The sequence below is a fragment of the Erinaceus europaeus genome, chromosome 16 (assembly GCF_950295315.1).
Source record: "Erinaceus europaeus chromosome 16, mEriEur2.1, whole genome shotgun sequence".
NCBI lineage: Eukaryota > Metazoa > Chordata > Mammalia > Eulipotyphla > Erinaceidae > Erinaceus > Erinaceus europaeus.
Genome location: NC_080177.1, coordinates 78,072,634 through 78,099,195, shown reverse-complemented (window position 1 = coordinate 78,099,195; position 26,562 = coordinate 78,072,634). Strand labels below are relative to the sequence as shown.

General features: G+C 49.1%; 1 protein-coding gene and 1 pseudogene across 2 annotated transcripts in view; one reads left to right on the top strand and one right to left on the bottom strand.

The window, feature by feature from the left end:
* The first annotated feature begins 278 nt into the window (after positions 1-278).
* DCAF4 (DDB1 and CUL4 associated factor 4) overlaps positions 279-26,562 on the top strand; it is a 34,063-nt gene continuing 7,779 nt past the window's right edge. For both annotated transcript variants that reach the window (XM_060175494.1, XM_007521751.3), the window contains exons 1-9: positions 279-391; positions 4,877-4,973; positions 9,386-9,486; positions 9,865-10,022; positions 12,642-12,724; positions 14,815-14,917; positions 20,980-21,123; positions 22,684-22,733; positions 26,132-26,211. In XM_060175494.1, the coding sequence (XP_060031477.1) occupies positions 4,885-4,973; positions 9,386-9,486; positions 9,865-10,022; positions 12,642-12,724; positions 14,815-14,917; positions 20,980-21,123; positions 22,684-22,733; positions 26,132-26,211 (808 nt within the window). In that variant the 5' untranslated portion in view covers positions 279-391; positions 4,877-4,884. The remainder of the gene's footprint in view (positions 392-4,876; positions 4,974-9,385; positions 9,487-9,864; positions 10,023-12,641; positions 12,725-14,814; positions 14,918-20,979; positions 21,124-22,683; positions 22,734-26,131; positions 26,212-26,562) is intronic.
* On the bottom strand, positions 18,521-18,619 carry LOC132533612 (U6 spliceosomal RNA; annotated as a pseudogene).

Genomic DNA, 26,562 nt, shown 5'->3' with positions numbered 1-26,562 from the left:
AGAAATGCGGAAAGCCTCCATGAAGTTCCCGGGATGGAAAAACAAGTCTCTGACCCCGCCCCCAAATCTGTGTGGCCACGCCCCTATTCACTTGGTTCCGCCCCTATACGCGCCAGGCCCAGATTCGCCCCTAGACGTGCGGCCTCTCGCCCCGACATCCAAGCCCCGCCCTCTCCGTAAAATCCGCCGCAGAGACCGTCAAAAAAAAAAAAAAAAAAACACGTCCAATCAGAAGGAAGGGCGGAGACCGTTGTCCTATCGACCGTGACGACACAAGAATGGACACCGCTCATTGGAGGACAGCTGCGCCTGGTTCTTCCGGGTCCTTCCACGTTGAGCACCTACTCCAGCGGATCCTGGGCCCGATCCGGAGCTTAAAGGACCTTCCCTGGTAAGTTTGTGCTGACTGAGGTGTCTATCGCCATCCGTCCGGGAACTGCTGCTGCTGCTCCTCGCACAAAATCCGGTGTGCGACAGGGGCGTGAAGGGCAAGGCCTGAGAAAGGGGCGGGGAGGACCGAACACGTGGAAAGCCGGCCTGACAGTGGCTGGGGATCTTGGACCTGCGAGCTCGAGGGCTGCAGGATCCGTGGGTGTGGGGAGCCCGGTTTGACTTGTGCAAATGAATCTCCAGCGGGAAACACGGGGGGAGGCGGTCTCACTGATCAGTGTCTCACCCGAAGCATTCTTTTATTTTATTCCCCTAAACTTGGATGATGGCTGGACTGCTGGCCTTTGGCGGCGGTTTCTCTGGGAGTTTAACATTTGTGGTAGACTTCTGTCAGTATAACTGAGTGCCAGGTAGTGTTACCTGCTTCCTAGGCACTGGTTAAATTTTCTGCATTCCAGCCCTGGGAGATAGACAGCTGTGCCTTTGTGTTCCAGAAAGAACACAAAGCAGGTGAGCTTGCCACTTGCCCAAGGTAACTCAGGAACTGTAAGTGGTGGGAGCCCCGAACTGACTCAGGCTTTTTTTGTTTCTTTTTTCTTTTCCTTTATAATCAGAACACTAATCAGGGGTGTAGGGGATTGAACCTGGGACATCGGAGCCTCAGGCATGAGAGTCTTTTTGTATAAACATTATGCTATCTATCCTCGCCTTAGAAATCATTCTTTTTAATTTTTTAACTTGTATTTATTATTTAATTTGATAGGACAGAGAGAAATTGAGAGGGAAGTGGGATAGAAAGGGAGAGACACAGAGAGATACCTGCAGACCTGCTTCACTGCTTGTGACATTTTTCCCCCTGCAGGTAGGGGAGGGTGGGGGGGGTGGCTGGACCAGGGTCCTTGCGTGGCAGTGTGTGCACTTAACCTGGTGCGCCACTGCCCAGCCCCCTGAAGCCAGGTTTTTCAAGGTTACCTGCAGGCCTGAATTGTGCGCTGGACTAGCCAGAGTGTCGGCCGGGTCCAGAAAGCCTGTCCTGTCTTTCTATCCCTTCATAGGGGTGGGATGGTCTGTAGACATTGTTTTGTGAATGGAATTGCTGGGCGGTGGGGTGGGGGGGGCGATGAAGTAAGAGGAGTTTCTGGAGGAAACAAACAAAATTCCAAAGCCTCTAACAGTTTTAAATAACAATGGAAATTAGAAAACGTGTCATCCTAGCAGCAGACCAGTTGGGTGAAAGCCCCCCTCCCCCGCCCCATCACTCTAGGTCCTTAGCCTCAGTTTCCTAATTTATGAAATAGAGTTTAAAATGCCAGCTCACGGTAGGTGGTGGGCTTGGAAGCCCATGTAGAGTTTGCCGTGACCAGCCCATAATCTTAGCATTTCCCAGTGTGCAGTCCAGGAGTCAATAATCTTAACTCCTCTATATTTAGGTTATACAGGGTGCTTCTCACTTTGAATATTATAGTACTATTGTGGCAAGTCTTTTGTTTGTTTGGTTGGTTTGGTTTGGTTTTGCCTCCAGCGTTATTGCTGGAACTCCATTCCTGCACCATGAATCCACTGCTCCTGGAGGCTATTTTTCCCCCTTTTGTTGCCCTTGTTGTTTTAGCCTTGTTATGTTATTATTATTGTTGTTGATGTCGTTGTTGGATAGGACAGAGAGAAATGGAGAGAGGAGGGGAAGACAGAGAGGGGGAGAGAAAGACAGACACCTGCAGACCTGCTTCACCGCCTGTGAAGCGACTCCCCTGCAGGCGGGGAGCCGGGGGCTCGGTGCCTGCACCATGAACCCACTGCTCCTAGAGGTCATCTCTTTTCCCCTTTTGTTGCCCTTGTTGTTGTAGCCTTGTTGTGGTTATTATTGTTGTTGATGTCGTTCATTGTTAGATAGGAGAGAGAGAAATGGAGAGAGGAGGGGAAGACAGACACCTGCAGACCTGCTTCACCGCCTGTGAAGCGACTCCCCTGCAGGTGGGGAACCGGGGTTCGAACCCGGATCCTTACCCCGGTCCTTGCGCTTTGCTCCACATGCGCTTAACCCGCAGCGCTACCGCCCGTCCCCCCTCCCCCTTTTTGTTTTTACGGAGTGATTCACATGCCATTAAAATTAGCCATTTTAAAGTATACACAATTTAGAATTTATTACATATAATCGCAAGGTTGTGTGACTAACTGCACTAACACCAGACCATTTTCATCACCCACCCCCATAAAGTAAAGAAATCTTGCCATTCTATTGTTCCAGTGCAAGTTCCTGTGAGGATGAGCCAGGGGGAAGAGAAGCCCCTCCCCCACACTGAATTTAGTCCCTGGCTGCACCTGGCTTTCCGTTGCCCCCACCCCCACTCAGAGTCCAGAAAGGCCACGCTTCTGGGGCGGGGTCTGCAGACGACCCTGCATGGCTAGCTAGTCCAGCCCACACCTTACAACCTCCAGGTTCCTGGACCCAGCCTTTTCTGGATCTACGCTTGTGCTACATCGTGGGTTCGCACATTCAGAATCTTGCAGCCTAAACATCCAAGGGGGCCTCTGGGGTAGGAAAGAGCTATTATTCCAGAAACTGCAAAACGCCTAGTCATAAGTTTTCTGGAAAACTGTGCCAAATCTTTGCCATTCTGTGGGGGCAAGTGCCAGGCCAGGAGGCCAAGCCTTTCTCTGAGCACACGCCAGCCCAGAGGAGGCCTCTACAGAGGTTCCAGATTTCAATCAGGACCTGAAAACTACTAAGGAATTTACTGAACTGCAAGATGATCAACAAACTGAGATTACAACAAAGGAGTAGTAGCTTCTCGAAAGGTGGTGTAAGACTGCACCTGGTGACCTCACAGCAGCATTAACAGCAAGGCAGCCTAATTCCCTGTGGTGGAAAGTAGCAGTAAGCAAGCCCATCCGATGTCATTTCACTGACAGAACCAGAGCACTAGTGGAGACCTCTCCAGTGTAATTTTTTTAAATTTCTTTATTGGGGAATTAATGTTTTACATTCAACAGTAAATACACTAGTTTGTACATGCATAACATTTCCCAGTTTCCCATATAACAATACAACCCCCACTAGGTCCTCTGTCATCCTTCTTGGACCTGTATTCTCCCCACCCACCCATCCCACAGTCTTTTACTTTGGTGCGATACGCCAATTCCAGTTCAGGTTCTACTTCTGTTTTCTTTTCTGATCTTGTTTTTCAACTTCTGCCTGAGAGTGAGATCATCCCATATTCATCCTTCTGTTTCTTTTTTTTTTTTAATTTTTTATTTCTTTATTGAGGGATTAATGTTTTACATTCAACAGTAAATACAATAGTTTGTACATGCATAACATTCCCCAGTTTCCCATTTAACAGTACAATCCCCACTATGTCATTTATCATCCTTCATGGACCTGTATTCTCCCCACCCAACCACCCCAGCGTCTTTTACTTTGGTGCAATATGCCAATTCCATTTCAGGTTCTACTTGTGTTTTCTTTTCTGATCTTGTTTTTCAACTTCGGCCTGAGAGTGAGATCATCCCATATTCATCCTTCTGTTTCTGACTCATTTTACTGAACATGAATTTTTCAAGGTCCATCCAAGATCAGCTAAAAACAGTAAAGTCACCATTTTTTTATAGCTGAGTAGTATTCCATTGTGTATATAGACCACAACTTGCTCAGCCACTCATCTGTTGTTGGACACCTGGGTTGCTTCCAGGTTTTGGCTATTATAAATAGTAAAGAGGGAGTCGGACTGTAGTGCAGCAGGTTAAGCGCATGTGGCACAAAGCACAAGGACCGGTGTAATGATACCGGTTCGAGGCCCCGGCTCCCCACCTGCAGGGGAGTCGCTTCACAGGCGGTGAAGCAGGTCTGCAGGTGTCTGTCTTTCTCTCCCCCTCTCTGTCTTCCCCTCCTCTCTCCATTTCTCTCTGTCCTATCCAACAACAACAACAACAATAAAACAACAAGGGCAACAAAAGGGAATAAATAAATAAATAATAATTTTTTTTAAAAAATAGTAAAGAAAAGTTTTAAAGATATATTTGATTAAATATCATCAGCATCTCCAGGACAAGAGGAGGATCAAGTGTTAGGAAAGGGGCAATTGGTCAGGTTTCAGTTTTGGTGGTTTTTTTGTTTTGTTTTGTTTTGCTGTTTACCTTTTTGCTGTTTCCCTTTTTCTTTCTTTCTTTCTTTTTTTTTTTTTTTGCTGGGGCTCAGCGCATGAATCCACTGCTCCTGGAGGCTATTTTTTTCCCTTTTGTTGCCCTTGTTATTTTATTGTGGTTATTGTTATTGATGTCATCGTTGTTGGATAGGACAGAGAGAAATGGAGAGAGGAGGGGAAGACAGAGAGAGGGAGAGAAAGATAGACACCTGCAGACCTGCTTCACCCCTGCAGGTGGGGAGCCGGGGACTCGAACCGGGATCCTTGCTCCCATCCTTGCGCTTCGTGCCACGTGCGCTTAACCCACTGCGCTACTGCCAGACTCCCCGGTTTCTCTTTTTCAGGACCAGAAATGCGTAAAAGCAGCTGGCAAAGTAGGAGGCATGGGAGAAGGGGCCACCAGCAGAACCCTGGGTCCAGGCAGCGCAGCTCTACTGAGAGGTGAGTAAGTGCTGTTGCCCTGGTGTGCCCACCAGCCACGGGGGGCTAGTTCAAGTGTGGGGCTGGGGGCTGGAGGGCAGCAAAAGGCCGGCCGGCCTGCCTGCGTGCTGCTCTGCTCACTGCGTGGAAGACCGCTGCTAGAGACATACAGAAATCAAGAGAGACAGAAAGAGAAGGAGAAAGAGAGAGGAAACACCTGCAGCATGGCTCTCACAGTGAGTGTGACTCCTGGCCAGAGCATCTGCACTGGACTCAGAAAAGCAAATCTGATGCAATATTATTATTATTATTATTATTAATTAACCGGAACACTGCTCATTTCTGGTATATGGGCGGGCGTGTTGGGGTTTGATTCTGGTGCCTCAGAATCTCAAGCATGAAAGTCTTATGTACAACCATTATGCTATCTCTCTTGCCCATATCTCTCTTTCTTACTTACTTGCTTTTTATCTATCTATCTATGTACTTATTTAATAAGAGAGTCCAGAGCACTGCTCAGCTCTGGCTTATGGTGGTATTTGGGATTAAACCTGGGACCACAGAGCCTCAAGCATGGAAGACTTCTACACAACATGATGCTGTCTCCCCAGCACTCTCTTTCCTTCCTTCCTTCCTTCCTTCCTTCCTTCCTTCCTTCCTTCCTTTCTTTCTTTCTTTCTTTTCTCCTTTTTATTTTATTTATTCGTTCATTTATTTATTTATTTGCAGGTGTCTATCTCCCCCTCTCCTCTCTCAATTTCTCTCTGTCCTATCCAATAAAAATGGAAAAAATAGGGAGTTGGGCAGTAGCGCAGCGGGTTAAACGCATGTGGCACGAAGCACGAGGACCGGTGTAAGGATCCCGGTTCGAGCCCCCGGCTCCCCACCTGCAGGGGAGTCGCTTCATAGGCAGTGAAGCAGGTCTGCAGGCGTCTGTCTCTCTCTCCCCTTCTGTCTTCCCCTCCTCTCTCCATTTCTCTCTGTCCTATCCAACAACGATGACACCAATAACTACAACAACAATAAAAAACAAGGGCAACAAAAGGGAAAATAAACATTTTTTAAAATGTTTTAAAAAAAAGGAAAAATAGGGGGTCTGGTGCAGCGGGTTAAGTGCACATGGTGCTAAGCTCAAGGACCAGCGCAAGAATCTCGATTTGAGCCCCCAGCTCACCCCACCTGCAGAGGAGTCCCTTCACAAGCAGCGCAGCAGGTCTGCAGGAGTCTTTCTCTCTCCTCTCTGTCTTCCCCTCCTCTCTCCATTTCTCTCTGTCCTATCTAACAATGACGACATCGATAACAACATCAATAACTACAACAACAATAAAAATCAAGGGCAACAAAAGGGAAAATAAATAAATATAATTTCTTTTTTAAGTCTAATCTTTTTTGCTTCCAGGGTTATCACTGGGGCTCAGTGCCTGCACTAGGAATCCACTGTTCCTGGTGGCCATTTTTCCCATTTTGTTGCCCTTGTTGTTATCATTATTATTATTGTCATTGCTGTTGTTGTTTTCAGGTAGGACAGAGAAATCGAGAGAGGAGAGGAAGACAGAAAGGGGGAAAGAAAGACAGAGACCCGCAGACCTGCTTCACTCCCCTGCAGGTTAGGAGCTGGGGGCTTGAACCGAGATTCTTGCAGGGGTCTGTGATGAGGTGTTTGTTCTTTACCTCAGCTGACTGCCAGCTCTGTTTCCAAGAGACTGGAACAGAGAAGTTCAGTGTAGGCGTAGGGGACCAGATTGGGTGACGAGACGTCAAGCGTCGGACAGGGTGGGCGAAGATCTCCGCGTATATTGGCAGGTCCGGTCGGGCGTAGACGTGGGAAATGAACTTAGATGATGCCGCCTGAATAATGTGCCAGAATAATGCTCAGGTTCTCTGTCCCTCCACCCTCTCTCATTAACAAATATACAGAATAACTAAATGGACAAAGTACTTAGTTACTTTAAGTCACCCTTTTCAACAAAGCAGAGCCACTTCACTTACAGGTCACCATGGCAAATAGGAATTCCATAGTGGACTGCTGGCCTAAGTCTGCCCTCTGTACTTTACCAAGAGTGAGATCTGCCACTCCAAACCCAAGTCCCAAACTTAAATCCCTACTGTGGAAAGAGTGGGACCTCGCCCGGTGTTTACTGTTTTGTAAGGAGAACCACGGATACTCCTTGCGCCACCAGGAGCGCAGTGTGCAGCGAAATGTCAGCAGCTGTGTGTGAGTCTGGGCTTTGGCAGCGTCTCCTGGAAACATGCTGGGCTGCCACCTTCTGGGCTCGTGTGGAAACTCTAGAGCAGCCGTCCTTGGACGAGAAACTCTAGAGAACGGTCGACATTTGTCACGTCACATCAAAGCCCGCCTCTCGCTGCTGATCACAGATGAGCTGCCTCAGAAAGGCCCAGTCATAAAAAAAATGGGGAATGACTAAATTTCTCTTGAAGTCTTGCTAGCACTGCTAGACAAAAGAGAACACTTTTTCATTCCTTCAACCTATTTCTTGCCATTCGTATTCCTTCAGGCAAGGAGGGGCCCCGGGGCAGGAAGGAGTTTCTGCTTAGCATGAGTGGTATCAGGATTCCAAAATTAGATCCTTTGCTTTGTCATTATGTCCTTCAACCTGTAATTGCCCCAGAAGCTGCTGGTGGCTTTGTAAATTGAGTGTTTAAATCATAGCTCTCTCCCAGGGTTACTGAGCCAGCCAACCTCTGGGCCCCTGACTCCTTTTTCCCCATCTAGCAGCGTGGGTAGCCAAGTACGTACAAATTCATCTTTCTTTTTTCTTTTTTTTCTGCTGAATCCAATAAAGAATGAAATTCCCTTGGCCTTGTAACTGCTGTTGAGCTGACAAATGAACCCAGCTGCGAAAATTCTTATTGGTAAAGAGTTCTCTAAGGGGCCAGGCGGTGGCGCACCTGGTTAAACACTCCCTTGACAGTGTGTGAAGACCCGGGTTCGGGCTCTTGGCCCACACCTGCAGGGGGAAAGCTTCACAAGTGGTGAAGCACAGGTGTGGGTGTCTCTATTACCCCTTCCCCTCTCAATTTCTCCCTGTCTCTATCAAATAAATAAAAAAAATTTAAAAGAATAAATTAAATTACTTTCAAAAACTTTATATTTATTTTATTTATTTATTCCCTTTTGTTGCCCTTGTTTTATTGTTGTAATTGTTATTGTTGTCGTTGTTGTTGGATAGAACAGAGAGAAATGGAGAGAGGAAGGGGAAGACAGAGTGGGGGAGAGAAAGACAGACACCTGCAGACCTGCTTCACCGCCTGTGAAGTGACTCCCCTGCAGGTGGGGAGCCAGGAACTCGAACCGGGATCCTTATGCCGGTCCTTGTGCTTTGCACCACCTGCGATTAACCCACTTTGCTACAACCCGACTCCCTCAAAAACTTTTTTAAAAGATTTCTCCATACAGTTTTTTAAAAGCAGAAGGAGAAGGGGGCCAGGCAGTGGTGCACCGCGTTAAGTGTACATAGTATGAAGCACAAGGACCCACATAAGGATCCCGGTTTGAGCCCCCGGCCCTCCACCTGCAGGAGGGTCGCTTCACAGGTGGTAGAGCAGGTCTGCGGGTGTCTAGCTTGCTCTTCCCGCTCTATCTTTCCCTCCCCTCTCAATTACTCTCTTTCCTATCCAATAAAATGGGGAAGAAAAAAAAGGCTACTAGGAGTAGTGGATTCATAGTGTCAGCACCGAGCCCCAGTGATAACCCTGAAGGAAAAAAAAAATTTTTTTTTTTAATTTAGTTTTTTTTAAAAAAGCAGGAGAGTATCGGAGATCACAGCACCAAAACTTCAGTGTACTTGGGACTGGGTTCGAGCCTGAGTTGTACACATGACAGAGCGGCTCACTATACAAATGAGCTAGTCGCCAGTCCTTGGCAAAGATTTCTCCCCCCTCTTTTATCTGGAACATTTTTAAAGATGTTTTAAAATAATTCTTTTTTTATTTATTTATTTTTATTTAATTTATTTATTCCCTTTTGTTGCCCTTGTTGTTTTATTGTTGTAGTTATTGATGTCATCGTTGTTGGATAGGACAGAGAGAAATGGAGAGAGGAGGGGAAGACAGAGACGGGGAGAGAAAGACAGACACCTGCAGACCTGCTTCACCGCCTGTGAAGCGACTCCCCTGCAGGTGGGGAGCCGGGGTTCGAACCGGGATCCTTATGCCGGTCCCTGCGCTTTGTGCCACCTGCGCTTAACCCACTGCTCTACAGCCCGACTCCCTTTAGTGTACTTTTTAGTAGGGAAGCTGCTTTCCAGCCAAAGTGGGGTCAGTGGCTCTCCAGATTAACAGAAGAGTCAACGTAAAGGCTGCAGAGCTGCCCGAACTGCCTCCCTCAGCCCCCCCCCCCCCCCCCCGGGCACCTGCAATCAGAACGACGGGAACCCAAGCCCTCACTGCAGGTTCCGTGCCTGTGTCCGCAGGTACATCCCAGAGACACAGCAAAGCCCACAGGATGCCGGCCCCGGAGACGCCGAGGCCCCGTCCACTTCGTCCGGCACAGCCGGCAGCCCCTCTGCTCCAGGTAAGACCGTCTGCTGGAGGAAGGTGAGGCCTGGTCCTGCCTGGCGGCAGTGTCTGCTCTGACTGCCGCCTCGCCTCAGCCCTGTGTGCCTTCTCTTGCTGTGAGTGCACTACATCTGTGTTGGCAGCCCATGCATCTGACTCGGGAAATTGTGGGAGCAAACTGAAATAAAGGGAGGAACGCGGTATATCGGAAAAGGGGGGCCTGGGATCTGCTCTCTCCAGGGCTGCGCTGGTCCAGGATGGTGACTGGGATGCCGACAGCTGGCTCCCGACCCTCCCCCAGTCCCCTGCTCCCACCCTCAGAAGACAAGCGGCAGGAGTCGGCCAGTGTGTCAATTCACCATGTTGAGGTGGGTCTTCTCTCCCTGACTTCCAGATCTACCAGGGTTTTACTTTGACCCAGAAAAGAATCGCTACTTCCGCTTGCTCCCTGGACACAACAACTGCAACCCTCTCACCACAGAGAGCATCCAGCAGAAGGCCATGGAGACCAAAAGGCTGCAGATGCTGCAGGAGGAGGACAAGCAGAGAAAGGTTGTCTCCACACTCCTGGGGCTGCCCTATCCCCCCACTCCTGCCAGCCTTAGACCCCTGTAGCCCTCGACAGAACACACCATCTAGAGCCAAAATCACATCTTCCCTGATGTGCGCCTAATAGAAAAAGAAAAAGAAAAAAAAAACCTGCTCCTTTTGCTTTTTCTCTCTTTCTCCTCCTCCTCCTCTTTCACCTCCTCTTCTTCATTTTCCTCCTCTCCTCCTCTTCTTCCCCCTCCTCCTCTTTTTCCTCCTCTTCATTCTCCTCATCTTCCTCTTCCTCCTCTTATTTTCATAAGGTAGAGGACGAGGGAGACGGAGAGGAGAGACGACACACATCTGCTCCATTGCTTGGGAAATTTCCTCCATGCAGGCACCCCCGTCACAAGGACTCGAACCCGAGTCCTCACGCATGGCACAGTGTATGCTCGCTCGTGTGGGAGCTATCTCCTGGCCCCTTGTCCCTTTCCTTGTTCACTGAGACTCATCGGTAACTAATATTTGGGGGCTGGGTGGTGGTGCACCTGGTTGAGTGCGCATGTTAAAGTGCGCAAGGATCCAGGTTCAAGCCCCTGGTCCCCACCTGCAGGGGGAATGCTTTGTGAGTGGTGAAGCAGGGCTGCAGGTGTCTCTTGTCTCTCTCCCTCTCTATCTCCCCCTTCCCTCTTGATTTCTGGCGGTCTCTTTCCAATAAATAAAGATAATAATAATTAAAAAAAAAAAAAAAAAATATATATATATATATATATATATACATATATACATATGTATATAACCAGCGTAAGGATCCCAGTTCGAGCCCCCGGCTCCCCACCTGCAGGGGAGTCGCTTCACAGGCGGTGAAGCAGGTCTGCAGGTGTCTGTCTTTGTCTCCCCCTCTCTGTCTTCCCCTCCTCTCTCCATTTCTCTCTGTCCTATCTAGCAACGACATCAATAACAACAATAATAACTGCAACAACAATGAAAAACAACAAGGGCAACAAAAGGGAAAATAGACAAATAAATAAACTAACATTTTGTCCTTCCTGGGACACTTTTAGGAAGCAGCATGGCACAATTTCAGTAACTGTATGTTACAGAAAACCGGGGTCTGTGTCCTGAATAGGAGGGTCTCCTGTGTCCCTTCTGGAGATTAGAGACCAGGACATTTTGATCATTATGGGGTAGAGGTGAAAGCAGAGGAATGAGAACTCTGAGCCCAGGGTCTCCATGGATCACATGGAACGAGGACGCAGACATGAGTGTCCTGTCTGCCACTGCCCTCGCTGGCTTGGTGGCTTCCTCTCCCTGCAGACAGAGTGACAGGAGACGGGGATGAAGGTGCTAAGTAGATTTCCCAGCTCTCTGTGAAGGGGGTTGTCTCTGCTAAGGAGAAGAGACTCAGAAAGGACAGCGTCAGATGTCTCCTCATCATGTGCTCAGACCCAGGCTCAAGCCCAGCCCCCCGAACATTGGATGAAGCCTCCGTGCCGTGGTCTCTGTCACTGTCTCTCCCTTTCTACCTTGTTGCCTCTCTGTCTCTATCTAAAAAAGTAAACGGGGTAAGGTTATGACTGTTATCTTTTTTTATTTATTGGATAGAGACAGCCAGAAATCAAGAGGCAACAGGGTAAAAAGAGGCAGAGAAACAGGCGCCAGCAACACTGCTTCACCACTCACAGAGTTTTCCCCTTGCAGGTGGGGATGGGGGCTTAACCTGGGTCCCCTCGCACTATGACGTGTGCGCTCAACCAGGTGTGCTGCCACCTGGCCTCTGTCTCCCTCTGCCTTTATCTCCTCCTTCTCTATCGACTTCTGGCTGTCTATCCAATAAATAAATAAAGATAATAAAAAGCAAGCAAAAATTTTTCTATGCCAAACTCATCTCTTTATCTTTGTTCAAGCCCATGAAGGAAAATCTATTTTCCTAAAAGCGTAACATAAAACTTTATTGAGGGGAGCCAGGCGGTGGCGCAGCGGGTTAAGCACACATGACGGGAAGCTCAGTGACCCGCCTAAAGGTCCCAGTTCGAGCCCCTGGCTCCCCCCTTACAGTGTGTGGGGGGGGGCGCTTCACAGGCGGTGAAGCATGTCTGCAGGTGTCTGTCTTTCTCTCCCTCTCTCTGTTTTCCCATCCTCTCTCCATTTCTCTCTGTTCTATCCAACAACAATAATAGCAACGATAAACAGCAAGGGCAACAAAAAGGGAAAAAAAAATGGCCTCCAGGATCAGTGGATTTGTGGTGTAGGCACTGAGCCTCAGCAATAACCCTGGAGGCAAAAAAAAAAAAAAAAAAAACCTTCATTGAATCTTTTATCTTTCTTTTTCTTTATTATTATTTTTTAAATTTATTTTGTTTTCACTTTTGTTGCCCCTGTTATTGTTACTGATGTCGTTGTTGTTGGGTAGGACAGAGAGAAATGGAGAGAAGAGTGGAAGACAGAAAGGGGGAGAGAAGGATAGACACCTGCAGACCTGCTTCACCGCCTGTGAAGTGACTCCCCTGCAGGTGGGGAGCTGGGGCTTGAACCAGGATCCTTACTCCGGTCCTTGTGCTTTGCGCCACGTGTGCTGAACCCGCTGCGCTACCACCCAACTCCCATCTTTTATCTTTCTAATTTTTTTTTTTTTTAATTTAGAAAATCACCAGAACTGGATTAAATGCAACTTCCTTGCTACAAAAAAGCAAGCTGGGCTTCCTCAGTGCTAGCAGCTATTGCCGGTAAGTCGACACCTCAATTGTAGGTTTTCTTCTTGGACATTCTTTCCGAACTTATTTCTGTGGCCTGAGAAGCCAGTCGGGATAGACTGTGACAACACTATGAGGGAGCATCACAGTTGAGGAGTGAAGCTTAGAGCCTGCCACCTGCTGCTGAAACCAGCCCTCAGAGGACGGTTCTCTCTAGAGCAAGGTGGGAAACGGCTGGGGTGGGGTACAAAGCATAATGGTTGTGCAAAGAGACTCTCATGCCTGTGGCTCTGAAAACCCTGGTCCAGTCCCTGCACTACCATAAGCCAGAGCAGATCAGAGCTCTGGAAAAAAGAGAGAGGGTGGGGAAGGCACTGAGGCAGAGAACGTGGGCACAAGTTCCTCGAGGTAGTTCCACTATTACCTTTCAATCTTTTATTTACTTATTTATTTATTTATTTTGTTTATTTGTTTTGCCTGTGAATTTTCCCTGGGTCTCGGTGCCAGCACTACAAACCTACTGCTCCTGGCAGCCAGCCATCCCCTCCCCCCCTTTTTACTTTTGCTTCCAGGGTTATCGCTGGGGCTCAGTGCCTGCACTACAAATCCACTGCTCCTAGAGGCCATTTTTCTCATTTTGTTGCCCTTGTTGTTGCATTTGTTGTAGTTGTTATAGCTGTCTTAGCTGTCGTATTGTTGTTGGATAGGACAGAGAGAAATGGAGAGAGGAGGGGAAGACAGAGTGGGAGGAGAAGACAGACACCGCCTGTGAAGCGACTCCCCTGCAGGTGGGGAGCCGGGGGCTCAAACCGAGATCCCTATGCTGTCCTTTGTGCCATGTGCGCTTAACCCGCTGCTGCTACCGCCAGCTCCCCTTTTTTTTTCCTTTTTATTGGATAGGACAGAGAAATTGAGAGAGGAGCGAGGAGAGAAAGATAGACACCTACAGACCTGCTTCACCGCTTATGAAGTGTCCTCTCTGTAGATGGGGAGCCGGGGGCTCAAACTGAGATCCTTGTGTGGGTCCTTGTGCTTCATAATATTATGTGCGCTTAACCTGGTGCACCCCTGCCCAACCCCTTCATTTTTGTTTTTGTTCTTACAATAGAAAGTCCTGTCAAGGAGCTCCAGTGGTGCAATCAGTTAGTGCATGGTACTTATACAGAAAGTCCTGTAACCTCTTTCCCATGAGGTTTATGCATATTCATTGGATGTGTGCGTGCTGAACTTGATCTAAATATTTGTGCCGTCTAATTATCTAACTAAAATCCTGGGAGATAGGTTGTGACTCCCATCCCCGGTTTTCAGAAGAGACCAAGGTTCAGAGCAGAGAGATTTGGTCAAGGTCTAGCTAGAAAGGGTGGGTTCTGGCCCCCAGTGCCTGAGTGCCTAGCCCTTGGGTCTCTCGCTTCCCTCCGAGTAAGAGCAAGTGAAGGGATGCAGTGTGGATGGCGAGCTGGGTCCCAGGACCACTGCTCCCTCAGCTTGGAGCAGAGCTCCCAACATGCCTCATGCTCATGGATTTCCCACCTTCCAAGAGTCACAAGCCAAGTTAGAAAGGGCTACGTCAGGGAGCTGAGCGGTAGCGCACGGGGTTAAGCAAAGCACAAAGGTCGGTATAAGGATCCCGGTTCAAGCCCCCGGCTCCCCACCTGCAAGGGAGTCGCTTCACAAGCCGTGAAGCAGGTCTGCAGGTGTCTGTCTTTCTCTCCCCCTCTCTGTCTTCCCCTCCTCTCTCCATTTCTCTCTGTCCTATCCAACAACGACAGCAAGAGCAACAAAAATGAGGGGAAAAATGGCCTCCAGGAGCAGTGGATTCATAGTGCAGCCCCAGTGATAACTTTAGAGGCAAGAGAGAGACAGTTCTATCAATGATCTCAAAACAAATCTCTGGTTCTTAACTTTCTTTGACAGAATAGGCCACCTGTTTGATTTAACTTTCCGGAATATTCTAAAAACTTAAATTACGTGGGCTCTGGCTCAGCTCTGGCAGAGAAATAAGATGGAGAGGGACTGGCGAAGGGAAACAGCCTTCAGGCCTGGGACAGAGCACAAGCCCACATCATCTTTGTAGAGACTGAGTTATGGTACCCTGTGCCCTTCCTGTCCTCTCCCCTCTGCAGTTTAGCTCACGAGCTGCGAGTAAGCTGCATGCGGAGGAAAAAAGTCCTAATTCAGAGCTCGGATCCCTCTGCTTTGACAAGCGACCGATTTAACCTCATCCTGGTGAGTGAGGGTGAGCGGCCTGTGACGCAGGGCATGGCAGTCATGTCCTGCTGCTCTGGAGATTAGCATCGACCTTCATCGGGCCTGGATGTCAGGGAAACAAGATGTCTTCTTAGCTTTGAGGTTTCAGCAAACACCTCCAGGTGGTGCACGGAGTAGCAGGCCATGCCGTGACCACTGTTGGCCCCACTAAGCTTTTGCCACTTGACATTAGACCGGACGCACCACACACACATTTAGAACACTTCCCGGGGGGTCGGGCAGTAGCGCAGCATGTTAAGCTCACATGGCACGAAGTGCAAAGACCTGCATAAGGATCCTGGTTCAATCCCCAGCTCCCCACCTGCAGGGAGGTCACTTCACAGGCAATGAAGCAGGTCTGCAGGTGTCTATCTTTCTCTCCCCCTCTGTCTTCCCTCCTATCTCCATTTCTTTCTGTCCTATCCAACAACAATGACATCAATAACAATAATAATAACAACAAGGGCAACAAAAATAGGGGGGAAATGTCCTCGAAGCAGTGTATTCTCAGTGCTGGCACCGAGCCCCAGCAATATAACTCTGGAATATAACTCTGGAGGCAAAAAATAAAAATAAAATTAAGGGGGTTGTCGGACAGTAGTGCAGTGGGTTAGGCGCACGTGGCGCAAAGCACAAGGACCGGCTTAGGGATCCCGGTTCGAGCCCCCGGCTCCCCATCTGAGGGGAGTCACTTCACAAACGGTGAAGCAGGTCTGCAGGTGTCTGTCTTCCTCTTCCCCTCTCTGTCTTCCCCTCCTTTCTCCATTTCTCTCTGTCCTATCCAGCAACAAATGGCATCAACAACAATAATAATAACTACAACAAGGGCAACAAAAGGGGGAAAAAATAGCCTCTTGGAGCAGTGGATTCATGGTGCAGGCACCAAGCCCCAACAATAACCCTGGAGGCAAAGCAAAGATAAAATAAAATAAAGGGAGTTAGGCATAACGCAACGGGATAAGCACATGTGGCACAAGGACTGGTGTAAGGATGCCAGTTCAAGCCCCCGACTCCTCACCTGCAGGGGAGTCACTTCTCAGGCAGTGAAACAGGTCTGCAGGCGTCCGTCTTTCTCTCCCCTCCCCCATCTTCCCCATTTCTGTCTTATCCAACAACAAGATATCAATGACGACAACAATAATAACTACAAAAAAAAAGGGCAACAAAGGGAAAATAAATATTTTAAAAAATTAAATAATAAAATTTAAAAAAGAACAATTCCCCAGTACCTTCTCCCCCAAATATCATATACAACTGGAAAAGGTACCCAGTGGACTGGGCAGCTTCTAATTCTCCCTAATACTGGGTAAGAGTTGGTGGCAATAGCTTATTACCCCTGACCTGGGTGGCATGGCCTTACAGATCTGTATCCTTGGGCCCACCTACTATTTCATTTGCAGAGAGTGAAAAGTCTGGTCTGGGTTATTTCTACCTGGCTGGACTCAGGGCTACTAGGGAAAGGCTGGCAGAGGACTGAGGTCCGACACAAGCAGCAAGGGTCGGACTGTTCAGCTAGACCAGAAGCCACAGGACAGCAGGGCCTGTTGGAGAGACAGACCGTCCTGGAGGCTCCAGGCACAGGTGACGCCTGAGTTGTGGCCCACAAGAGTGGCATCCCACAGTAGCAGTGTCTGCGCCCAGGACTCACACTCTGCCCTGTGACTTTCCCCACTCTGCAGTTGGGGTGCAGTTTGAACTGCATCAGAGTACTTTCTTGAAGTAGGTTCTCCCCAGGGGCCCCCATCCCCAGTAGCCTAGAGGCTCTCACTTGGAAGACCTTCCCCATCACCCACAATTGCCGTGACTGATGAGCTGGTGTGACCCAGGGCTGGCTGTGTCTGCACTCAGAGTTCATGGACTCCAGTCACTGGTGATGGCTGTTCTTACCTGGTGAATGTGCCAACTGAGTGCGGATTCACCCACCTCCCAGTCTGTTGTTAAAATTTTTCGGAGGCTCTAGCCGGCTGGGCTAGCTTCACGGGCGGGTAGCAGAGACGCGGAGACAACGGCTGGGCAGGGAAGCTGTATTTCTTTATTCAGGAACCACGATTCATAAACTAAGACAAACTAATCACCAAACAGAACTCTGCTGTCTCTTTGCGGCGGCACAAGCACTCCCTCTTACTCTGTAACTCGGGAACTCTCCAACTCTGGCACTCTGGAACTCTCGTACTGGGGAACCCTCTGAAACTCTTCCACTGTGGAACTCTCTCTTACTCTGTAACTCTGAAACTCTCGAACTCAGGAACTCAGGAACTCTCGGACTCAGGAACCCTCTCTCAGGGTTCCTTGGGGCGGGGCCAAGCAGGCCCATGAAATTAACTGGACTGATCCAATTCTCTTGGCGGGGGAGGGCTAGAACAAACCAATGTAAAGCATACGACACCAGTCCAGGTCTACATATGTACTTTAGATTCATAAATATCCAAAAGGATGGAGGGTGATGGTGCATCCGGTTAAGCACACATAGAAAGAAGTTCAAGGATCCAGGTTCAAGCCCCTGCTCCCCACCTGTAGGGGAGAAGCTTCACAAATGGTGAAGCAGGTCTGCAGGCGTCTCTTTCTGTCTCCCTCTCCATCTCCTCTCCCCCTTCTCAGTTTCTCTCTGTCCTATTCAATAAAATGGAAACACTCGTCGAGGAGCAGTGGAGTCATAGTGCTTGCACTGAGCACCAGCAATGACCCTGGAGGCAAAAAAAAAATAGCGCGTGTGTGTGTGTGTGTGTGTGTGTGGGTGTGGGTGTGGGTGTGTGCGCACCCGAAAGGTGTAAATATATAAGGATCTGGTATAATTAGCAACGGTTTATCTTTTTAAAAAAGGGGGGGAAGTCAGGTGGTAGCACAGTGAGTTAAGTGCAGGTGGCATAAAGCACAAGGACCGGAGTAAGGATCCCGGTTCAAGCCCCCGGCTCCCCACCTACAGGGGAGTCACTTCACAAGCGATGAAACAGGTTGCAGGTGTCTATCTTTCTCTCCCCCCTCTCTGTCTTTCCCTCTTCTCTCCATTTCTCTCTGTCCTAACCAACAACAACATAACAACAATAATAATAATAACTACAACAATAAAACAAGGGCAACAAAAGGGAATAAATAAATATTAATTTTTTTTTTTTTTACCAGAGCACTGCTCAAATCTGGCTTATGGTGGTGCAGGGGATTGAACCTGGGACTTTGGAGCCTCAGGCATGAAAGTCTCTTTGCATAACCATTATGCTATCTACTTCTGCCCAAAAAAAAAAAAAAAATTTAAAATGGCAGGAGGCCAGGCAGTAGCACAGTAAGTTAAGTGCACATGGCACGAAGCACGAGGACCAACTAAAAGATCCTGGTTCAAGCCCCCTGCTCCCCACCTGTGGGGGGGGAGGGGTGGTGCAGGGGGGCGCTTCCTATAAGTGTCTTTCCCCTGTCTTCCCCTCCTCTTTCAATTTCTCTCTGTCTTATCCAACAACCAACACTGGCAACAATAATAACAACAGCAACAATGATAAATAACAAGGGCAACAAAAGAGGAAAAAAATGGCCTCCAAGAGCAGTGGATTCATAGTGCAGGCACCAAGCCTCCAGCAATAAACCTAAAGGCAAAAAAAAAAAAAAGGCTTTTCAAATGGCATCCTCACACAGGGGCCATGCCAACCTCCTCTGTGTGGTCCCAGTTTTAGTAAACGCGTTACCTGAGTGAGCAAGCACCTACCTTCTCTTCCTCTCTCCTCATGCCCCTTTTCTTGTTCATTTGCAGTGCCGGGGTAAAATTACATGTCCAGGGTCACCAGCCCCATGACAAGCTCTATGTCCTGTTTTATTTCAGATCTATAGAGGAGGAGGTACTGCAGCCCCAGAGCTTGTCCCCGGCGCTGTGCTCAAACCCAGGCTGTGTGAACAGAGAGGCATAACCCCTACTTACTGAACCATTTCTATTGCCCACATTAATTTCCTTATTTAATTTAATTTTCTGTGTCATTGCTTGCCAACAGGGTTATCACTGGAGCTCACTGCCCAACTGGCTCCACCATTCTCAGCAACCATTTCCTTTTTGATAGAGGGTGAGATACAGAGATGCCCGCAACACTGCTTCCCTGCTCATGACGCTTCCTCGCTGGCGGTGAGGACTAAGGCCTTGAGCCCTGGTCATTGAGCCAAGTAGCACGTGCACTCTTAGTGAGAAACCAACTAGGCCTCCCATGTTAGTGGGGTTTTTGCGTGTTTGTTTGTAACTTATTTATTATTAGATAGACACAGAGAAAATAAGAAAGGAGGGAAAGAGGGGCCGGGTGGTGTCACACCTGGTTGAGCGCACATGTTACAGTGAATAAGGACACAGAAATAAGAAAGGAGGGAAAGGCAGAAAGGGAAAGAGAAGCCGGGTGGTAGCACGGCGGGTAAGTGCACATCGTGCAAAGCACAGACCAGCACAAGGATCCTGGGGAGTTGGGTGGAAGCCCAGGTGGCACAAAGCACAAGGACCTGGGTAAGGATCTCGGTTAAAGCCCTGGCTCCCCACCTGCAGGGGAGTCGCTTCACAGGCGGTGAAGCAGGTCTGCAGGTGTCTATCTTTCCCCCTCTGTCTTCCCCTCCTCTCTCCATTTCTCTCTGTCCTGTCCAATAGCAGCAACAACAGCAAGGGGAAAAAATGGCCTCCAGGAGCAGTAGATTCGTAGTGCAGGTAGGCCCAGAGATAACCCTGGAGGCAAAAAAAGAAAAGAGACAGAGAGACACCTGCAGCTGTACTTCATCACTTGTGCAGCTTCCCCCCCACCCCCCTCCCGCAGGTCGAAGGCAGCAGCTTGAACCCAGATCTTAGCACATTGTAACATGTGCACTTAAAGACCTGCACCAGGAGTCAGGCGGTAGCACAGCGGGTTAAGTGCACGTGGCACAAAGTGCAAGGACTGGTGTAAGGATCCCAGGTTCAAGCCACCTGCAGGGGAGTCTCTTCACAAGCGGTGAAGCAGGTCTGCAGGTGTCTATCTTTCTCTCCCCCTCTGTCTTCCCCTCCTCGCTCCATTTCTCTCTGTCCTAACCAACAACAATGACATCAATAACTACAATAATAAAACAACAAGGACAACAAAAGGGAATAAATAATAAATAAATATTTAAAAAAAAAATCTTTAAAAAAAAAAGCCCTGCACCACCACCTGGCCCCCACCATGTTTGTATTTTTTTAATACAAGAAGAAAATATTAAAGATATTCTGGTAAGGAAGATAGTATAATGGTTATGCAAATATACTCATGCGTGAGGCTCTCAGGTCCCAGATTCAGTCCCCAGCACACCATAAACCATTGCTGAGCAGGGCTCTAGGGAGAAACAAAAACTCCTAATGCTACTTTTTTTTTATGGTGATGCTATCGGGATTGAACCTGGGAACCTCAAGGATGAGTCTTGCATGGCCACTGCCAATTCCCCAGTCACAGTGTTATCTTCCTCACTGTCATTCTTTTTTTGTTAAGATTTTATTTATTTATCCATGAGAAATGATAGGAGAGAGAAAAAGAACCAGACATCACTCTGGTACATGTGCCGCTAGGGATTGAACTCAGGACCCCATGCTTGAGAGTCCAAAGCCTTATCCACTGCGCCACCTCCTGGACCGCACCCTCACTGTCATTCTTAACTTGACTGATCAGCGTTACCTGTGTAACAAGAACATGATTCTGGATCCGGTTTTAACCCTCTGACAGTTATGACCAGAACGTTCCACGCTGCTGCACGTTTCTCACGTGGGTTACATCGCTTGATCCACGTGTCACCGGCCTTAACAGTTCCTCTGGCAGGACACTGGGACTCCTCCAGACCCAGCTGTGAATGGGGACAGTTTGCAGACCTCCAGCTTCCTAGCCAGCCCCTCGCTGCCCTTCTCATGCTCCTGAACTATGAGGCCAGATAAGCACCGACTTGCCCAGCCATGTTTACACCAAGTGATGGACAAGAGCTCTTGCCGGGTGAAAATCCACAGAATGTGGGGGCCAGAGAGACGGGCAGGCAAGGCAGCCCACCAGACTCAGCCAGGGAAGTCACCTGTCATCCCCTCCCCGCTGCAGGCAGATACCAACAGCACCCGGCTCTTCACAGTGAATGATGTCAAGGTCGGAGGCTCCAAGTACGGCATCATCAACCTGCGTGGGCTGCAGATGCCCTCACTCAAAGTGCGGATCCATGAGAACCTCTACTTCACCAATCGGAAGGTATGATGCTTTCAGAGCCAGGAAATGGCCAGAGTTGGCCCAGTGGAGGGGCGGGCAGAGGAGGAGGGGGGGGGAGAGAGCAAGGCTCAGTCACCCCATTTCCCCAGAGGGAAGAAGCTTCAGATTGAGACCCTCCGGTCCCTTGTCGAGGAAGAGCAGTGAGTTCAGGAGATCAAGTCGAAGGCATAGAGCTCCCAGGGGAAGGGTCTCTCTAGTGCATACAGACAAGGTGTAACCAGGAGGAGCATGGTCCAGGGACCGGCCTCTCCATTTCAGCGGGAGCGGGAGCGGGAGCAGGGGGGGCAGGGGGGGACTTTATCTGTAAGAAGCTGAAGCTAAAGGTTCAGTCAGGACGTGAGCCTTCAGATGGACACAGGCTGAAAGTAATCTCCAGGTGAAGGGGGAAACTACACCTTCAGAGTGTGACTTGTTCCTGCCACTGTAGAGAATTTACCCAGAGGGGGCCGGGCGATGACACGCCCAGCTTCTGCTGCTTCTTCTTCTAGCGTTTGCCCTTCTTCCGTAGCCAGTCAGCAGCGTCAGGTTGAGCCTGATGTCAAGTTTCGAGACCTCCTTTGAATCTGGAGAGGTGGCAGTCGTTGACTATGTGGGTCATGGTCTGTCTGGAGCTGCAGGGGCAGTTCGGGTCGTCTCTGGCTCCCCAGCGATGGAACATAGCGGCGCACCGGCCATGGCCTGTTCGATAGTGATTGAGGAGGGCCCGATCATAACGTGCTAGGTCAGAGCCGGGTTGACGCTCGCAGGGGTCTGTGATGAGGTGTTTGTTCTTGACCTCAGCTGACTGCCAGCTCTGTTTCCAAGAGACTGGAACAGAGAAGTTCAGTGTAGGCGTAGGGGACCAGATTGGGTGACGAGACGCACCCAGCTAAGCGAACATAGTACTAAGCCCAAGGACCTGGGTTGGAGTACCTGGCTCCCCACCTGCAGGGACCACTTCACAATCAGTGAAGCATGTCTGCAGGTATCTATCTTTCTCCATCTCTATCTCCCCCTCCTCTCTCAATTTCTCTCTGTCCTATCCAATAAAATGGCAAAAAAAAAAAACACCTAGTCTCCACTGAGCCCCAGTGATAACCCTGGAGGAAGGGAAGAAAGAACTCACCCAGATATCTTATTGGGGAACCTATGCAGGTGAATAGCCTTGGCCTGGAGCTCACTCTTCCCTGCTTTTCCAGGGCTCTGTGGGGTGGCCAGAGAAATAGCTTAACTGATAGAGCACACCACTTGCATGCCTAAGGCTCCCAGTTCAATCCCCAGTGTCACGTGTACCAGAGTAATGCTCTGGTCTGTCTCTCTGTCTCTGTCTCTCTCTCACACACACACACACACACAATTTAAAATGTGCAAAGTGATCTTTGTGGGTGAAGGAAGGCTCTACATGATGAGAGAGGGAACTCCTCTGATCCCTTGGCCCTTGGGGGAGGAACAGGACCTAGAGAAGAAGTCACTGGCCTGTAGCCCCACCAGTGAGCACTTGTCCACTTCTCCCTCTGAGAAGTCAGGCCAAGGCTGACTTCCTGCCGTGTGTTTCCTCCCCAGGTGAACTCTGTGTGCTGGGCCTCGCTGAATCACTTGGACTCCCATGTACTGTATCTTTTTGGCCAATGAAGAGGTTTGACGGGCAGGCCCTGCGTGCCACATCTGGGTAGAAGAGAAGGATTCTTGTAGAGCACAGAGAAGCAGTGATGGCCTGTCGATAAGGACACTGGTGTCACTCTGTGCCGGGCACAGTTCTGGAGCTGGAGAGTCTGTGTGTTAGCAGAAGGACGCAGCAAAGGACAGCAGTGCCTCAGAAAAGAGCCCCCAAATCCTCCTGTGGTACAGGAGGTGCTGAAAGCTACAGTCAGACAGGCCTCCTGGGGCGGGCTAAAGACAGGCACTGGAGAAAGGCTAAAAAGGCCTTTCTTTTTGCTTTTTTCTGTTCCCTTTTGTTGCCCTTGTTTTTTATTGTTGTCCTACTTATTGTTGTTATTATTGATGTCATCATTGTTGGATTGGAGAGAGGAGGGGAAGACAGGAGGACAGAAAGACAGACACCTGCAGAAGAGACTCCCCTTCAGGTGGGGAACCGGGGGCTCCAACCGGGATCCTTATGCCGGTCCTTGCACTTGGTGCCACGTGCGTTTAAGCCGCTCAACCCCCACCCCCTTTTTTTTTCTTAACCAGAGGTCTGCTCAGCTCTGATTTGTGGTGGTGCAGGGTATTGAACCTGGAACTTTGATACCTCAGGCATGAGAGTCTCTTTGCATAACCATTATGCAATTTACCCCAACCAAAAGGCCTTTATCTGGCATAAACATTAGTCGGTGAAGTCAGCCCCTGCCAAAGACAGCCACCACTTGCTGCTGTTGCTGCTGCTTCCCCTTCTGTTGGCAGTCGGGGTCTCGTGCATACTTGATTTTAACCACTCTAGGTTGCTATTTTTTATATAATATTTATTTGTTCCTTTTTTGTTTTTTATTGTTGTAATTATTGATGTCGTTGTTGTTGGACAGGACAGAGAGAACTGGAGAAAAGGAAGACAGGGAAAGAAAGACAGACACCGGCTGACCTGCTTCGCCACCTGTGAAGCGACTCCCCTGCAGGTGGGAAGCCAGGGGCTCGACCAGGATCCTTACGCTGGTCCTTGCGTTTCACACTACCTGCGCTTAATCTGCTGCCCTACTGCCCGACCCCCACTATTTTTTTAAATTATCTTTATTTATTGGATAGAGACAGCCAGAAACTGAGAGGGAAGGGGGAGATTGAGAGACAGAGAGACAGACAGACAACTGCAGTCCTGCTTCACTTGTGAACCTTTCCCCCTGCAGGTGGGGACCAGAGGCACAAACTTGGGTCCTTGCTCACTGTAACTTGCGCTCAACCAGGTGCGCCACCACCGAGCCCCAGCTATTTTTTTCTTCAGTGACCACTAGGGTTATTGCTGCTTCGTGCCTGCATAGCAAATCCAATACTCCTGGTGGCCACATTTTTTTCCCTTTTTCAAATTTTCTTTATTGTCTTTATTTTGATAGGGTGCCAAGGTGACTTGGTCCTGCCTCTGGGACCTCGCAGGGACCTCTATGCTTAGGACAGCTCTGTCCAGGGTGTAACATCACTTGCCCCACAGCCAAGGCCACATGGTGAGAAGCCTGGGCTTTAGCGTTTTCCACAGGAGCACCATGCAGAGGGAAAGCTTCATCAGCAGTGGATCAGTGCTGTAGCATCTTCTCTCTCTGTCGTTCACCCTTTAGCATGAAATAGAGTCACTGGGGGAAGTCGGGCGGTAGCACAGCAGGTTAAGCACAGGTGGTGCAAAGCACAAGGACCGGCGTAAGGATCCTGGTTCGAGCCTCCAGCTCCCCACCTGCAGAGAAGTCGCTTCACAGGTGGTGAAGCAGGTCTGCAGGTGTCTGTCTTTCTCTCCCCCTCTCTGTCTTCCCCTCCTCTATTTCTCTCTGTCCTATCCAACAAGGACAACGTCAATAACAACTATAATAACAACAATGAAGAACAACAAGGGCAATAATAGGGAATAAATAAATATTTTTAAAAAGTTAAAAAAAATTAACAAAAAAGAAAGAGTCACTGGGAGCAGCAGAATCACAGGGCAACAAAACAAAAAACAAGTGTATCCTATGAGCTGATTTTTTTTAATCAGAGCACTGCTCAACTCTGGCTTATGTTGATGTGGGGGATTGAACCTGGGACTCAGACACGAGTCTGTTTGCATAACCATTATGCTATCTACCCCTACTCCCCCCCAAAAAAAAAAAAACTAAACTTTTCACATGGCTTTTACCTATGAAGTTCTGTGGGTAACTAATGGTCCTACCAGAACACAGAAAGAAACCAAGTTTTTAAGGCATAAAACAATGCCCTCACTTTCACTGCTCATCTTGAATTGGTCTGATTTTTTTCACTTGTATCTTTTAAATTTTTTTAATGTTTATTGGATAGAGACAGTCAGAAATAGGGGAAAGTAGAGAGGGAAAGAGACAGGCATCTGCAGCCCTGCTTCACCGCTTGTGAAGCTTCCCCCCTGCAGGTGGGGATTGGAGTTTGGACCTGGGTCCTTGCGCACTGTAACGTGAGCACTTAACCAGATGCGCCACAACCTGGTCCACAATTTTCCTCCTGTTTCCCTGAGCAGACTGTGGACAAAAATCGGGTTCCAGGAGTAGGGACTCTCATAGCAGTCCGCAGCTTGCCCTCTGCTGGTTGTTCCAGGCAATCTCCAGGCTTTTGAGTGCCAGCTGCCTCTGCCAAAACTCACGAAGCCTTCTCTTTGCAGCCATATTCAGACCTCCCTCTCGGTGGTGGTGGTAGGTTAGACTGACTGACTGACTGACTGACTGTCTTATACACTTCCGGGACTCAGTTAAACTGTGGCCTGTGGTGCTGGTCCCTTTAATACTGGACCGAGTTTTAAAAGTAAAAGAAATGGGGGAGTCGGGCGGTAGCGCAGCGGGTTAAGCACACGTGACACAAAGCGCAAGGACCAGCTTAAGGATCCCGGTTCGAGCCCCCGGCTCCCCACCTGCAGGGGAGTCGCTTCTCAGGGTGTGAGGCAGGTCTGCAGGTGTCTGTCTTTCTCTCCCCCTCTCCTCCCCTCCTCTCTCCATTTCTCTGTCCTATCCAACAACTAACGACATCAATAACAACAATAATAACCACAACAAGGCTACAACAACAAGGGCAACAAAAGGGGGGAAATGGCCTCCAGGAGCAGTGGATTCATGGTGCAGGCACTGAGCCCAGCAATAACCCTGGAGGCAATAAATTAATTAATTAATTAAATGGGTGGGTAGAGGCAACTGTGGTGGCTTTTCAATGCACCTGTGACACTTTTTTTTTCTTTTAAAGAATCTAGAACTAGATCTGGACAATGGTAGTGTGTTAACCGGGAGTGGCGGGTGTTAGTTCTGATCATGTTCTGAAGGGCTCTGTGCCCTTTCTCCTCCGAGAGGAGAGCCCTGTACCTGACTGTCCTTAACAGCTTTCCCAGGCTGTGCCTCATGGGGATCGCCGAGACGCCAGGCTGCGTCACCCTGCTCCCAGCCTCGCTGTTTGTCAACAGTCATCCAGGTACAGGGTCCTGCAGCTCCAGATGAGGAGGGGCTTCCTGTCCTCTGCAGCCGACAGCAGAGACCTAGAGAAAGGGGTGGAACTACAGACTAGGCAGCTCAGGTCAGGTCCCCCGGGATGGCCACAGTCTGCAGAAGCACTTGTGGGAGGGGAGGGCCTGACCCAGGGTGTGGACTAGAAGCGGGTCCACCTTTGCACAGCCCTTCCATTTTCATATCAACAGCCAGAACAGTCAAAATATATACAAGTAACTCAGGAGACCAAAATATTCGTTGGGGGGTTGGGCATGCACTGGTAAGACAGCTCCCCAGGGAGGGCACCTGCTCTGTGAGAGGTAAGGTCTCAGTCCCT